Genomic DNA, 15,508 nt, shown 5'->3' with positions numbered 1-15,508 from the left:
TGCGATTAACTCAAAAAAATTAATCGCAATTAATTGCAGTTTTAATTGCATTCTTAAACAGTAGAATACAAACTGAAATTTATTAAATATTTTTGGATGTTTTTCTACATTTTTCAAATGTATTGATTTCAATTACAACCCAGAATACAAAGCGTACAGTGCTCACTTTATATTATTATTTTTATTACAAATATTTGCACTGTAAAAATGATAAACAAAAGAAACAGCATTTATCAATTCACTTCATATAAGTCCTGTAGTGCAATCTCTTTATCATGAAAGTGCAACTTGCAAAGTAGAATTATGTACAAAAAATAACTGTACTCAAGCAAAACAATGCAAAACTTCAGAGCCAACAAGTCCACTCAGTCCTATTTCTTGTTCAGCCAATCGCTAAGACAAACAAGTTTGTTTACATTTGCGGGACATAGTACTGCCTGCTTCTTATTTAGTGTCACCTAAAAGTGAGAACAGGCGTCCACATGGCACTTTTGTAGCCGGCATTGCAAGGTATTTTCATGCCAGATATGCTAAACATTTGTATGCCCCTTCGTGCTTCGGCCACCATTCCAGAGGACGTGCTGATGCTCGTTAAAAAAAATATGTTAATTAAATTTGTGACTGAACTCCTTGGGGGAGAACTGTATGTCTCTGGCTCTGTTTTACCTGCATTCTGCCATGTACTTCATGTTAGAGCAGTCTCGGATGATGACTCCGCACATGTTGCTCATTTTAAGAACACTTCCACTGCAGATTTGACAAAACACAAAGAAGGTACCAATGTGAGATTTCTAAAGATAGCACTCGGCCCAAGGTTTATGAATCTGAAGTGCCGTCTAAAATCTGAGAGGGACAAGCTGTGGAGCATGCTTTCAGAAGTCTTAAAAGAGCAACACTCTGATGCGGAAACTACAGAACCCAAACCATCGAAAGAGAAAATCAACCTTCTGCTGGTGGCATCTGACTCAGATGAAGAAAGTGAACATGCATCGGTCTGCATTGCTTTGGATCGTTATCAAGCAGAACCCATCATCAGCATGGACCCATGTCCTCTGGAATGGTGGTTGAAGCATGAAAGGACATATGAATCTTTAGTGCATCTGGTGCATAAATATCTTGCAATGTCGGCTACAACAATGCCATGCGAACACCTGCTCTTGCTTTCAGGTGACATTGTAAACAAGAAGCGGGCAGCATTATCTCCTTCAAACGTAAACAAACTTGTTTGTCTGAGCGATTGGCTGAACAAGAAACAGGACTGAGTGGACTTGTAGGCCCTAAAGTTTTGCATTGTTTTGTTTGAGTGCAGTTATTTTTGGTCCATAAGTCTACATTTGTAAGTTCAACTTTAATGATCAAGAGATTGCCCTACAGGACTTATATTAGGTGAATTGAAAAATACTGTTTCTTTTTTTACAGTGCAAATATTTGTAATCAAAAATAAATACAAAGTGAGCACTGTACACTTCGTATTCTGTGTTGTAATTGAAGTCAATATATTTGAAAATGTAGAAAACATCCAGAAATATTTAAATGGTATTCTATTACTGTTTAACAGTGCTTTTAAGTGCATGATTAATTTTTTTAATCGCTTGCAAGCCCTAATTTTAAGTGATTATAAGGGATAGCAAACAGATCAAAGCAGATTTCCTAGCAAATAAACCAAAATGCAATCTAAGCTTAATGTACTAAAGAAATTGGACATGTGTAGCAAATTCTCACCCTAAATGTTGTTTTAGGCAGATTGCAGAGATTCTTGAAGATAAACTGCACTTGCTTGCAGCTTAAAACTCCAGTTATTCTTTTCGTAGGCCAGACGCCCTCTAGTCTAGGCTCAGCCCTTCTCCCCTAGTCCAGTCTTTTTGTTCTCAGGTGTTTCCAGCAGTCTTCTTTCCTGGGCAGGAAGTCAGTGAAGAACAAACCACGATAATGTCACTCCCCTGCCTTAAATAGCTTTTGCATATGGCGGGAACCCTTTGTCTCCCAGTTATATTCCCACGCCCGGTCAATGGGAAAACACTAGTATTATAGAATCATAGAACTGGAAGGGACCTCGCGAGGTCATCTAGTCTAGTCCCCTGCACTCATGGCAGGACTAAGTATTATCTAGACCACCTCTGACAGGTGTTTGTCTAACCTGCTCTTAAAAATCTCCAATGATGGAGATTCCACAACCTCCCTAGACAATTTATTCCAGTGCTTAACCACCCTGACAGGAAGTTTTTCCTAATGTCCAACCTAAACCACCCTTGCTGCAATTGAAGCCCATTGCTTCTTGTCCTGTCCTCAGAGGTTAAGGAGAACAATTCTTATTCCTCCTCCTTTATAACAAACTTTTATGTACTTGAAAACTGTTATCACGTCCCCTCTCAGTCTTCTCTTCTCCAGACTAAACAAACCCAGTTTTTTCAGTCTTCCCTCATAGGTCATGTTTTCTCGACCTTTCATCATTTTTGTTGCTCTTCTCTGGACTCTCTCTCCAGTTTGTCCACATCCTTCCTGAAATGTGGCGCCCAGAACTGGACATAATATTCCAGTTGAGGCCTAATCGTGTTATTGCCACCCTTGTAGTGACAGAGGATGTGGAAAAAGCTAATGTACTCAACGCTTTTTTGGCTCTGTCTTCACAAACAAGGTCAGGTCCCAGACTACTGCACTGGGCAGCAGAGCATGGGGAGGAGGTGACCAGCCCTCTGTGGAGAAAGAAGTGGTTCGGGACTATTTAGAAAAGCTGGACGTGCACAAGTCCATGGGGCTGGATGCGTTGCATCCGAGAGTGCTAAAGGAGTTGGCGGATGTGATTGCAGAGCCATTGGCCATTATCTTTGAAAACTCATGGCAATCGGGGGAGGTCCCGGACGACTGGAAAAAGGCTAATGTAGTGCCCATCTTTAAAAAAGGGAAGAAGGAGGATCCTGGGAACTACAGGCCAGTCAGCCTCACCTCAGTCCCTGGAAAAATCATGGAGCAGGTCCTCAAGGAATCAATTCTGAAGCCCTTAGAGGAGAGGAAAGTGATCAGGAACAGTCAGCATGGATTCACCAAGGGCAAGTCATGCCTTACTAATCTAATTGCCTTCTATGATGAGATAACTGGCTCTGTGGATGAGGGGAAAGCAGTGGACATGTTATTCCTTGACTTTAGCAAAGCTTTTGACACCGTCTCCCACAGTATTCTTGCCAGCAAGTTAAAGAAGTATGGGCTGGATGAATGGACTATAAGGTGGATAGAAAGCTGGCTAGATTGTCGGGCTTAACGGGTAGTGATCAATGGCTCCATGTCTAGTTGGCAGCCGGTATCAAGCGGAGTGCCCCAAGGGTTGGTCCTGGGGCTGGTTTTGTTCAGTATCTTCATTAATGATCTGGAGGATGGTGTGGATTGCACCCTCAGCAAGTTTGCAGATGATGCTAAACTGGGAGGAGTGGTAGATACGCTGGAGGGTAGGGATAGGATAAGAGGGACCTAGACAAATTAGAGGATTGGGCCAAAAGAAATCAGATGAGGTTCAACAAGGACAAGTGCAGAGTCCTGCACTTAGGACGGAAGAATCCAATGCACTGCTACAGACTAGGGACCGAATGGCTCGGCAGCTGTTCTGCAGAAAAGGACCTAGGGGTTACAGTGGACGAGAAGCTGGATATGAGTCAACAGTGTGCCCTTGTTGCCAAGAAGGCCAATGGCATTTTGGGATGTATACGTAGGGGCATTGCCAGCAGATCGAGGGACATGATCGTTCTCCTCTATATGACATTGGTGTGGCCTCATCTGGAGTACTGTGACTAGTTTTGGGCCCCACACTACAAGAAGGATGTGGAAACATTGGAAAGCGTCCAGCGGAGGGCAACAAAAATTATTAGGGGACTGGAACACATGACTTACGAGGAGAGGCTGAGGGAACTGGGATTGTTTAGTCTGCAGAAGAGAAGAATGAGGGGGGATCTGATAGCTGCTTTCAACTACCTGAAAGGGAGTTCCAAAGAGGATGGCTCTAGACTGTTCTCAGTGGTAGCAGATGACAAAACGAGGAGTAATGGTCTCAAGTTGCAGTGGGGGAGGTTTAGGTTGGATATTAGGAAAAACTTTTTCACTAGGAGGGTGGTGCAGCACTGGAATGCGTTACCTAGGGAGGTGGTGGAATCTCCTTCCTTTGAGGTTTTTAAGGTCAGGCTTGACAATGGGATGATTGGGATGATTTAGTTGGGGATTGGTCCTGCTTTGAGCCGGGGGTTGGACTAGATGACCCTCCTGAGGTCCCTTCCAACCCTGATATTCGATGATTCTTTCTTCTGCGCTGCCTTCAGAGCTGGGTGGCTGGAGAGGGGTGGCTGTTAGCCGGGTGCCCAGCTCTGAAGGCAGTGCCAGCAGCAGCACAAACGTAAGGGTAGCAGAGTGGCCACCCTCTTCCCCCGCCCCCCCCAGTAGCCTTGCGACATGCCCCCCACAACTCCTTTTTCAGTCAGGACCCCTACAGTTACAACACAGTGAAATTTCAGATTTAAATAGCTGAAATCATGGTGGCGTGGATGGAGAGTGGGGGGGGCAGGGCAGGGCGTGGCTGGGGGGGGTGGCAGGCCGTGGCATGGATGGCACATGGGGGGGCGTGGTGTGGAGGGCTGGGGGCTGCGTGGGGCGGGGCACGGCGTGCTGGCTGGTGCATTGTTGGGGGCGGGGCTGGGGTCTGCGTGGGGCGGGGCTGGGGTCTGCGTGGGGCGGGGCTCAGCGTGCTGGCTGGTGCATTGTTGGGGGCGGGGCTGGGGGCCGTGTGGGGCAGGGCGCAGCATGGATGGAGCGTGGGGGGGGGGAGGGCGCATTGTGGGGGGACAGGGCATGCTGTGGATGGATCGTGGGGGTGGTGGGGCAGGGCGTGGCTGGGGGATGCATGGGGCGGGTCTGGGGGCTGCGTGGGGCAGGGCACACCGTGCTGGCTGGTGCATTGTTGGGGGTGGGTCTGGGGGCTGCCCCCAGCAGCCGCTCAGGCCCCCTCGCTGGCTGTCATGGCAGGCGGAAGCAGCAGACTCTGGAGGCGGAGGAGGCCAGGCAGCGCTTGCAGGAACAGTCCATCTTCGTAAGTGACGTCCTGGGCCCCAGCCCCAGCCCCAGCCCCCCTCCCCGGGCCCCAGCCCCACCGCCTGGGGCAGGTGCTTAATTTGTGCTGAGCCCCGGCCCCCGCGGGCCTGGCGGGTCGTTGCCCCAGCCCCTCTTTCGTTGCAGATGAAGCCCTGGAAGGGGCCCTGCCCTCCGGAGGCCCCTGCCTCTCTGCCACCACAGCGGGGGGGCCTGGGATCCCCCGGTGCTTCTCGGAGGGGCCCCGCCGGGGCGGCTCTGCCGGGGCTGGGGGCTGCAGTCGGGGGCTGACGCTGCCTCTCTCCCCAGGGTGAGCAGCAGCCCGGGGTGGAGAACGGGCAGGAGCTGAAGAAGTCGGAGTCAGAAGTGGAGGTGAGCAGGGCTGGGTGGCCGTGGGGCCGGGCAGAGCCAGGCCATGGCAGGGCAGCTGTGGGTTCGGCAGGGTGGGGGGCTGGGGTGGGACTGAAGCAGGCCATGGTGGGGAGGGTTTGGAGGGTGGGGCATGGATGGCAGGGCGGCGGGCGGCCCGCGGGGCTGGCCACAGATGGTGGGGTGAGCAGAGTGGGGCACAGTGCAATGGGGTGTGGATGGTGGGCTGGGGCTTGGGCCATGGATGGTGGGGCTCGGGATGCAGTGGGGGGGGCATGGGTGGCAGGGCCAGGCAGGGTTGGGGTGGTGGGGCGGGGAATGGGGGTGGGCTCGGGTGGTGCCTGGGGGAGGAGGGGTCCAGGCAGGACAGGGCTGGGGTGGGGGGCTCACGGCAGGACAGGGGTGTGGGGGGGCTGGGGGCGCTGTGGTAGGATGCTCACGGCTCCGTCTCTGCCTTGGCAGGAAGCTGCTGCCATCATCGCGCGGCGCCCCGACAACCCCCGCGAGTTCTTCAAGCAGCAGGAGCGAGTGGCCTCGGGCAGCTCCGACGCCACGTCCCCCTTCAGCCAGAGGACAGGTGAGGGGCTGGGGGGGCAGGCGCAGGCATTCGTGGTGGGGCCGGGCTGTGGGCAGGGAAGGGCAGCAGGCAGGTGTTGGGGCGGGGCCTGGCTGCAGGCGTTGGGGGGTCAGGGACGTACGTTGAGGGGGCGGGGCCTGGCTGCGGGCGTTGGGGGGGTCAGGGACGTACGTTGAGGGGGCGGGGCCTGGCTGTGGGCGTTGGGGGGTCAGGGACGTACGTTGAGGGGGCGGGGCCTGGCTGTGGGCGTTGGGGGGTCAGGGACGTGTGTGTGTGTGGGGGGGGTCCCTGGCTGTGGGGGTTGGGGGGTAGCGGCGTGTGTGTGTGTGGGGGGGGGGTCCCTGGCTGTGGGGGTTGGGAGGTGGGAGGGTGCATTAGGGGGTGGGGCCTGGCTGTGGGCATGGGGGGGGCAGGGGAGTGAATTGGGGGGTGGGGCCTGGTTGTGGGTGTTGGGTGGGGCCTGGCTGTGTGTGTTGGGCCAGTCCCTTCCAGCCGGCCCCCCGCTCCCCTCAAGGGCGTTGATGCAGTGTGGGTGCCGGGCTAGGAGTAAAGTTCCCAGGTGTCCAGTTTTTGACTGAAAAGGGAACCGGGCAGTGTCCAGTTGGATGTCCTGACTGGACACTAAAAGTCTGGTTACTGTGGGCAGGGGGAAGTGGCAGCCTCTCGCCCAGCCCTGGTGCACCGGCTCGGGCCGTGGCAGCCCCTTTGAGGAGCACGGTTTGCAGGGCTGTGGCGGAGGACAGAGTGGGGGGTCCACAGCGAGTGGGGTGAGGGGCTCCCAGGGGCATGGAACGTTCCCTGGGAGGGAAGGGATGCAAGCTGCCCTGCTAGCCAGTGCTTCTCCTGGCCACGCTCTCAGGCAGCCCCGGAGTGGGGAGGGAAGGCGCCTGCTGGGCAGGCAGCGCGGAGGGAGGTGGGGGGCTGCCAGGCAGGAGGGCCATGCCTCGCTCCCCAGCAGGGCTGCCTGGCTGCTCCAGTCCGGCCGCAGCACTCTTGTGACCTGCACTCCCGGGCAGCCTGCTGCAGCTGGGCTTTGCAAGTCCTTCGGGGCTGCTCACGCTGGAGTTGGGGGTGGAGAGGAGCAAGTGAGGGGGGGAGAGGAGCAGGGGGGGGCCTCAAGGGGAGAGGCAGCAAGAGGCAGGGCAGGGGCGGGGTCTGGAGGAAGGGGCGGAGCAGGGGCAGAGTCTGGGGGAAAAGGTGGGGCCTTGCAGGAAGGGGTGGGGCTGGAGGAAGGGGCGGGGCCCGGGGAAGAGGCGGAGCAGGGGCGGGGCCTGGGGGAAGAGGTGCGGCGGGGGATCCAGTTTTCAGACATTATGATGTTGGCGACCCATGCTAGGTGGGGAATTGGGGGTGGGCAGCGCTGCCCTGGGCGAGGTCTGAGCAGATGGGGAAGGGTGTGGGGAGTCCAGGCTGCCCAGGGATGGGCTGGGCTTGGGATGTGCCTCTTGGGGGGCCATTCTGACCTGCTGATGGGCTCCAGGGTTGGAGATACGCCCGCTCCTGGGGGTTTTCTCAGGGCAGGACAAGGGGACACGTCTGTCTGGAGCTGCCAGGCTGGGCTGGTCGCTGCCCCCTTCTGCCTGGAGCTTCTGGGGACATGGGGCCGGTGCCCCATGTGCTGGTGGCTGGGCGCAGCGTCCTGTCCTGTTCCTGCCACGCAGGGTTGTGCTACTGACCACAGGGAGCCAGGGCTGATGCGGTCAAGAGAGAAGTGCAGGCGTCCGTCCCTCGTCCCCCCCCCGTCCCTGCTCCCCCCCCGTCCCCTCAATGCCCTTGATCTGTCTCCCCCACCCCACCCCCGGGGTGCAGCCCCACCCACACTGCTCCTCCCCATTCACGGTGGCACTGGAGGGCGGGCTGGGCACTAGACCTGGGAGACTGACTGTTCTCTTTGCTTTCTCTGTCTCCGTGCGTCTGTCTGTCTTTCTCTCAGCAGGTCGTCTGCACTGTCCTTTCATAAAGACACCTGACAGTGGGCCGCCTTCCTCCTCCTCCTCCTCTTCCTCCCCCCCGCGGACCCCCTTCCCCTATGCCACCTGCCACCGCACACCAAACCTCTCCTCTTTCTTCCCATGTAGGTAGCAGTGCCCGGGCGAGTGCCCAGGCCCCACCCTGCTGGGGGGAGAGCGCATTGGGGAGGCCCTATCCTGCCCCTGCCCCGAGGCCCCATCCCCCCCCCTTGCAGCCCCCCTGCACGTGATCACTGCAGAGGAAGGTGGCAGCTGCAGGGCACTAGAGGCTTGGCGAGGGAGATGGGAGGAGAAAGCAGCTGCGGGGACCAAATGGGAGGGCCAGGAACCTCCTTTCTCACAGATACCAGCTGGGGCGTGCCGGGTGGATGGGGCGTGCTGGAGGAGGGGGGCGTGGCTGGGGCCAAGAGGCTGGGGCATGCTGGGGGCCAGGGGGCTGGGGCGTGCCGAGAGGCTGGCTTCCGTAGAATAAATATTTAAAATGTCTCCCTAAAGTGGCGACTGGGTCAAGTGGGAGCAGAATCGCCCCTGTCCCATTGGGGGGCCTGCTCCTGCTGCAGTCCTGCCCCCGTGGTCTGGTGAAGGGGAGGGGGCTCTATGGCCTGGTGTGTGCTAGGTGCTGGGCCCAGTTCCCATGGGGTTTCTAGCTCCGGCGGGGGTGTGACTGTAGGCCTGGGGCCTGAATTCCTGTCTGGCTGGGTGGGGCAGGCCAGCTGTGGGGAGCCTTGGGGCGTGGGGGAGCGACCCTGCCCGTGTCCGTGAACCTCAAGGGCTGGCCCCGTCGCCCTGGGGCCCCAGCCGCCTGCCTGGAGCGTCCTGCTCTCAGGCCAGTGCTCAACCACCCTGGGGCCTGTGCTCTGGCAGGCCTTTGCCCCTCACTCTGCTGCAGGCCCCAGTGGGCAAGCAGGGTGCCCAGCAGATGCCTTACGGGAGGAGGCACCCCCAGGGACTCTTGGCGGCAGAAGGGAACGGCAGGGTGGGCTGATGGTGGGAGGGGTGCATGCAAACGAGGGGCCTGCTTATTTGCACATGTGCCAACGCACTGGCTGGCGAGGGGTCGGCCTGGGGCCCCTTCAGCTTCCGTCTCGCTCATTCGCAGGCAGCCAGTCGGACACTCACAGAAAGGCCTCGGCCGTGGGCTGCAGCCCCTGTGACTCCAGCCCGGCCTCCACACCTGTCGGGGAGCAGATCGAGAGGGCTCTGGACGAAGTGACGCAGCAGGCCCCGCGGAAAGGTGGGGTGCAGGGGAGCCCAGGGTGCCCCTCCCCAGAGGGCAGGGGGGAGCTGGGGCTGGACTCTGATGCGCTCTCTCCCCCTCCGTGCAGACTCGCCCGGACCCAGCAACGAGGTGCTGGCGCCACTGACAGCAGACGAGCCGCCCGGGGACCCTGCGTGGACAGCGGCACAGGGGGGCGGGCTGGGCCCCACCGAGGACCTTGTGTTCCTGGAGCCCAGAGAGCCGCTGCTGTTCCCCGTGGCCGTGCTGCCCGCAGAGGAGCCCTCGGGCCCCACGCAGCCCCCCGGCCCCGAGAGCCTTATCGACCTGTGGCAGAACGACAGCACCACCCCACCCGCTGCCTGGGAGCTGGCCACCCCCGCATCGCCAGGGCCCCCCGCACCCCTCCTGGTGGAGGTGGATGTGCCCCCAGGCACCCCTGCGACCCCCGGCCCCCCTGACGACAACCTGCTGAACTTCGACGAGCTGCCCGAGCCACCGGCCACCTTCTGCGACGCGGAGCAGGACGAGGAGCCGGCCAGCCTCATTGCCATGGAGGGGCCGCACCAGATGACGCTCAGCTACCAGCATGCCCTGCAGGAGGCTGCCAGCGGGCAGCAGGCCCCCGAGCCCCAGCTGCTGACCAACGGGGAGATGGCCCAGAAGGAAGGGGTGCAGGTGAGCTGGGCGCCAGGTTCCTGCTGCACCTGGAGCCCCTTCCCCCAACCTGGTCAGGCAAGAGGCTCCCTGGGGCGCCTGCCCCATACCCACTGAAGCCCTGGCTCTGTCCTCCACGCCCTGTGGACCCCTTGGCGGGTGGGCTCTGGCTCCTGGGCCTTCCCGGGTGCAGAGCCCAGCTTGAGCCTGCGGCAGTGGGAGGGGTGTCCTGGAGCAGGGTCCTGCTCAGCTCCTGGTGCTGGCAAGTCCTGGGCTGTGGCCAGGTGGTAAAGGGCCAGCTGGAACCACTGTCCTGCCGGCTGCTCGCTCTGCTCTGGGCTCCTCCGTGGCTGCTGCTGATGGCGGCTCCGTTCTCCTTTCCAGGCCAGCGAGGGCTACTTCAGCCAGTCTCAGGATGAAGAGTTTGGCCAGGTGGAGACTTCTGCCAAAACTCCTCCTGCTGTGTTCTATGCCAAGCCCCCGGTGAGTGGGACAGCCCTCTCTGCATGTGGGGGGCAGCCCAAAGCCCTGCGTTGCTCCCCCTCAGGAGGGGATGCGGGGGGCACTGGGCCGCCTGGTGCTAACGTTTCCGACTCTCCCACAGAGATCGACATCACCTGCTGGGATGCCGACCCGGTGCCGGAGGACGAGGAGAGCTTTGGGGGCAGCGTCTAAGGCTGGGCCCTGTGCGTGTCAGACCCCCGGGACCGCCACCGTGAGATCCCAGCAGTGCAAGACGGCCACAACGAGGGGCCCAGCCCCATCCCTCTCCGTCTGCGTGTGCCCCTGGGCCCGGCTGGATGGGCCAGCCCCGTGGCACCCCTGCCCCCCAGGGCAACTTTTACAGCTTTCCTCTCTCTCTCTCTCTCTTTTTTAAAAGTTGTCTCACTAGGAGCCATGTGGGTACGCCCGCCCCCCTTCCCTGGTAGCTCCCTGCTTCCCCACCCCACTGCTCCTGCCTCTTTGCATTGAGCTTATATATTTCTCCGTGCCCCTCAGCTCCCCTGCCCTGGTGCCCTGAGGGAGGCTGGGCAGCTGGTGCTCTGTGCATGGGGCAGGGGCCTCATTCGCCTCTTGCCCGCCGGCTCTGCCCAGAGCCCTGAGAACTTTGCACGAATTAAAAATAAATATGGCAATAAAATGGCCCTGTGTGGGTGCGGCTCTGGCTGGCTGCAGCCCCCTCACTTCAGCGGCGCCCCAAGGTGCTTGTGCAGCAGAGCCCCGCCCCCGAGGGGAAGGTGTTCCCCCTGCAGGTGTTAAGCACCCCTACGGTGGGGGCTGGGAGAGAGTTAGTGCCAGGCTGCCTCTCCCTCCCTGCCTGAGGCTGTCTCAGCTGCAAGGACCCTGCCAGTCTCAGTAGGAGACCATGTGGCGATCCCCCAGACTGTGAGCCCCCCTGTGCCCCCCCGCTTTGTCCCCCCCTTGCTTGGTCCCTTTCTCAAGTACAGTAACTGGTTTTTTTGAAAGCACAAATTGTGTATTGGCAACGTGCTAATGTATGTTAATAAATAAAGCCTCCACCCTGGCCTGGGCTGAGCCTGGCTGCTTTCTGTGGGAGGGGCAGTGAGCTGGGCTGGTGAGTGCATGGGGGAGGCCACCCTGCTCCAGCCCCGGCTGCAGGAGCTGGGCTCTGGGCCTTGGCAGCCTGCAGGGTCAGCGGGCACCTGTGCTGTGACGGAGGCCCAGCCTGCCCTGGGGGAGAGTGGATCCAGGCTGATCTGCCCAGCCCTGTGGGGCTGGACTCACCTGCTGAGAGGGACGCTCCAAGCCCCCTTGTGGAGGGCAGGGTGGAGCCTGCCCCGAGTCTCCCCCCCCCGCCCAGGCAGCCTGGCCCTGCTTGGAATGAATCTGGTGCCACAAACTTTTATTCTCAAACTGTAACAAACAAACTAGGAAAGAGCCAAGCGCAGGGCCTGCTCGGAGCCCCAGTCAGCACCAAGGGCGCCTGCAGGGGCCCACGGGGCGAGATGGGGACCAGCCCCTCACACACTGGCCGCAGCAGGCAGCGCTTCACATTGTCCAGGCAGGGTTTGCACTAGCCCTGAGGTGGGGCCCAGGGCCGGCTCCCAAGGAGAAGGGGCAGCCTGAGCCCAGGCAGGCCCTGCTGCAGCCCCAGTCCATGCAGGCTCCAGTGTGGCACTCTGCCCGGCAGGCCCCTAAACCGCCGTAGTCCTGCCAAACAAGGGCATGGAGACAGGGAGGTGCCAGGCTCCAGGTTCATACGTGTCCCTGCCACTGAGCTCCGAGTCCATCCAGCTGGGGAACATGCGCTGGGCGTGCTCAGCCTCCAAGTAGAGGGCAGGGCAGGCGGGGCCCTGGCTGGCAGAGCTGGGCAGGTGCAGGGCTGAGCTGTAGCCTTGGTCCAGGAAGAGGGGCTTGTAGCTGGGGGGCTGCTCCTGTTTCTCAGGGCGCTCGTGGCTCAGGAACGGGGCGTTGATCTTGCGGTACAGCCCCCGTGTGTCCATGAGCACCTCGCTGTAGGGCGGCGGTGGCTCAGCCATGAGCAGCGCCTCCTCGTAGCACGGGGGCTTGGACAGGTCCGACTCTGCAAGGCAAGCAGCAGAGACAAGCACTGAGTGCAGGGGCCGCATCAGCCCTGGGGCCCAGGCTTGCCCCCTTCTTCCATGTGTAGATGGGGCCTAAATCGCAGCCTCTGAGGGCTGCAGGGCTCCAGCCAGCGGGATGGGTGCGGCGGGATGAGTGTCCGTATGGCACTCTGCCCTGGGCCCGAGCACAGCCAGGCCCGGCGGCCTTAGCAGGGCCAGGCAGCCGGGGGTCCTGCTGGATTGGCCATTGGGGCAGCACGGGGCTGCTGGAGCCAGAGAGGCTCTGAGGGGCTGGCCCTGCCTCAGGCTCCGAGCCTGCGTGAGCAGCGCCCGCTACCCTGCCTTGGGAAGCCCTGGCGGGGGTGGGCCGGGCCGAGGGGATTGGCACCACGGGTCACCAGCCGCCCTCACCGTGCCTGTAGCTCCAGGGCCGGGGGGCCGGGGTGGGGGGGTGGCGCGGCTCCAGGCGCAGCCGGGGGGGGATGGCTGTGGCCATGCCGGGGGGGCTGCCCGAGAAGCCCTCGTAGTGCAGCGGCTCCATCTCCAGCGCACGCAGGTTCTGCTCCCGCAGCCGCTGCTCCTGCTGGCTCTTCAGACGGCGCCGCAGGGAGCTGCAGAAGCAGCAGAGCAGCACGACGAGGCCCCAGATGAGCCAGAAGCCGGCGAAGCAGGTGAGAAAGGTGTAGGTGCCCTGGGACATCGCCATGGTGGCTGGGCCGGGGGCCGGGGCGCCTCTCAGCTGCAGGCAGGCAGGGCCCAGAGCACCGCACGCCCGCTGCCCATCGCCTGGGCCCAGGTGCCAGCGCCGACGTCTCGTCACTGGCTCAGGGCTGCCCCCGCGCTGCCAGCACCCGTTGCCATGGCGCCTGCTCCCCGCGCTGGGGACGGATGGGAGGCAGAGCCGGGGGGCGAGGGTCAGGGCCTGCCCTGCTCCCCAGGCACCAGGCAGGGACGACCAGGGGGGTGGGCACTCCGGAGGGGCTCGTCCGCCGCAAGGATCTGCAGAGCCGCAGGCCAGGCTGGGTAGCCCCGTCCAAACCAAGAGCGCCCAGCCCAGCTCCTTCCCATCGCTGTGCCGAGCAGCCGACGGTGCCCCCTGCAGACAGACAGACAGACCGACTGACCTGAGCATGACGGCCACACCGCTGTGCCCCTAGTGACTCACCCACAGGTAAGTGATCCCAGCTCAGGGTGGCCAGGCCGGCTCCCGGCTACAGCCGTGTGGATTCCCTCTGGCTGGGTCCCTCCCTCCTCCCCATACCGACCGCCACCCATTAGCCCAGGCCCCCTTCCCCACCCCCAGCTGCTCATTTAAGGGCTGCGTTCCCGCGTGCATGTTCCCACCCCCTTCCATAGCCAGGGTCCCTGCCTGCCCCCTGTCCTGCCCCTGCATGCATGTTCCCACCCCCCTCCGTAGCCAGGGTCCCATGCCTTGTGCATGCCCTACCCCAGACACCAAGGCTGGTGCTCTAAGGTGGCCAAGGCACCAAGCCCAGCAGAGCCTGGTCCAAAGGGATTGTGAAGAGAAGGGGGGCACCGGGCTTGCCAGCCTCCTGGGAAGGGCTGGGGTTGGCATGGCAACAAGCTGAAAGATTCTAGAAATGGGAGGCATTGCTTATAGCTGGCAGCCCCAGACCTGTCTGCTTGGGGTCAGGATGAGCTCCTCTCCCCGTCTGCTTCTCAAGGTTCACCGAAGGAGCCAGGGAGGCAAGGGAACTGGAAGGAGCTGGGTTAAACAGCTTCCTGGGACCCCAGGATCCACCATGATGCCACAGGGCCTGTCAGCCTGGTCCTGACCAGGCCAGAGAGCAGCAGCCACTGCTGCAGTGAAACACTTCTAAAGGGACAAGAATGGATAATTTTCACTCAAGAGTTGTAAAAGAATTGGCTAAGGAGCGGCTGAGTAAGTGGTAATATCTCATAATTCTTGGACAATGGGTAAGTCTCAGAGAAGGGGAAAAAAGAATATTGTCACAACATACCCTTTTAGCTTAAGTGAGATGAGCCGGGTAACTATCAGCCAATTAGTCTGATGTTAATCCTGGGCAATATCATAGAAAAGCTGCTACAGGATGCAATCAGTAAAGAATAAAGAGCTGCTGACAGGTCAGTTCTGCAGAGTGATTCGCATCACACGGTAAAGTGGGCTCAGCCCCATGCCTTTAACCCACCTACACGCAGGAACCCGGAGGACTGGCGGCACTCCCAGGCTGGGGGACAGCACCTTGGAAAGCAGCGACGCAGACCAGGACTTGGGCTCATGACAAAGCTGCTGAATGGGAGCACCCAGCACGGTGCTGTCGCTAGGAGGGCGAACGTGATCCTTGGCTATATGAGCAAGGAATCACCGTTTTACAGAAATGAAGGGCTGGAACCACCTCAACATGTCACCGAGCCCAGCCCCCTACACGGAAGCAGGACTAAGAAAAGCTGGACCCTCCTTGGCAGGTGTTTGTCCAACCTGGTCTTAAACCCTCCAATGATGGGGATTCCACAACCTCTCCAAACGCCTGTTCCACAGATTAAACATCCTGAGAGTTAAGAAGTTTTCCTAATATCTAACCTCAATCTCCCTGGCTGCAGACAAAGCCCATTGCTTCTTGTCGTGCCTTCAGTGACATGGAGAACAACTGATCACAATCCTCTTTGGAACAGCCCTTCACATAACTGGAAACTTATCAGGTACCCACCCCTTGGTCAGTTTCTTTTGTCAAGACTAAACACGCCTGGTGTTTTAACCTTTCCTCATAGGTCAGGCTTTCTAAACCTTTGATCAATTTTTTGTTGCTCTCTTCTGGACTCCCTCCTATTGGTCCACATTTTTCCTAATGTGCCGCACCCAGAACTGGACACTCCAGCTGGGGCCTCACCAGTGCTGAGCAGAGCGGGACAGTGACCTCCCCTGGCTTATGTATGACACTCCTGTTCATACACCACCAGGGTGATATTAGCCTTTTTTTGCAGCTGCATCATATTGTTGACTCATGTTCAATTTGTGATCCACTGTAACCCCAGACCCTTTTCAGCAGGGCTATCACTTGGCCAGTTATTCCCCGTTTTGTAGCTGGACGTTTGATTTTTCCTTCCTAAATGTAGTACTTTGCACTTG

The 15,508-nt window shown here is 59.3% G+C and overlaps 2 protein-coding genes across 11 annotated transcripts in view; one reads left to right on the top strand and one right to left on the bottom strand.

The window, feature by feature from the left end:
- The window catches only part of DBN1 (drebrin 1), a 32,004-nt gene extending 20,635 nt beyond the window's left edge, over positions 1-11,369 (top strand). For 2 of the 8 annotated variants that reach the window (XM_074960115.1, XM_074960113.1), the window contains exons 8-14: positions 5,002-5,065; positions 5,374-5,436; positions 5,896-6,010; positions 7,944-8,084; positions 9,080-9,214; positions 9,306-9,874; positions 10,238-11,368. In XM_074960115.1, the coding sequence (XP_074816216.1) occupies positions 5,002-5,065; positions 5,374-5,436; positions 5,896-6,010; positions 7,944-8,084; positions 9,080-9,214; positions 9,306-9,874; positions 10,238-10,528 (1,378 nt within the window). In that variant the 3' untranslated portion in view covers positions 10,529-11,368. Of the gene's footprint in view, positions 1-5,001; positions 5,066-5,373; positions 5,437-5,895; positions 6,011-7,943; positions 8,085-9,079; positions 9,215-9,305; positions 9,875-10,237 lie in introns of all 8 variants that reach the window. The other 6 variants (XM_074960114.1, XM_074960117.1, XM_074960116.1 and 3 more) reach the window with 6 other exon arrangements.
- Positions 11,359-15,508, bottom strand: part of PRR7 (proline rich 7, synaptic) — a 33,419-nt gene continuing 29,269 nt past the window's right edge. For 2 of the 3 annotated variants that reach the window (XM_074960133.1, XM_074960134.1), the window contains exons 2-3: positions 12,811-13,495; positions 11,359-12,398 (exon numbers count right to left, since the gene is read on the bottom strand). In XM_074960133.1, coding sequence (XP_074816234.1) covers positions 12,010-12,398; positions 12,811-13,495 — 1,074 coding nt within the window. In that variant the 3' untranslated portion in view covers positions 11,359-12,009. Of the gene's footprint in view, positions 12,399-12,810; positions 13,496-14,035; positions 14,563-15,508 lie in introns of those variants that run through there. The other variant, XR_012640479.1, reaches the window with a different exon arrangement.

This window comes from Natator depressus, chromosome 8, assembly GCF_965152275.1.
Source record: "Natator depressus isolate rNatDep1 chromosome 8, rNatDep2.hap1, whole genome shotgun sequence".
Taxonomy (NCBI): Eukaryota; Metazoa; Chordata; order Testudines; family Cheloniidae; genus Natator; species Natator depressus.
This window is presented reverse-complemented; position numbering and strand designations above follow the sequence as displayed.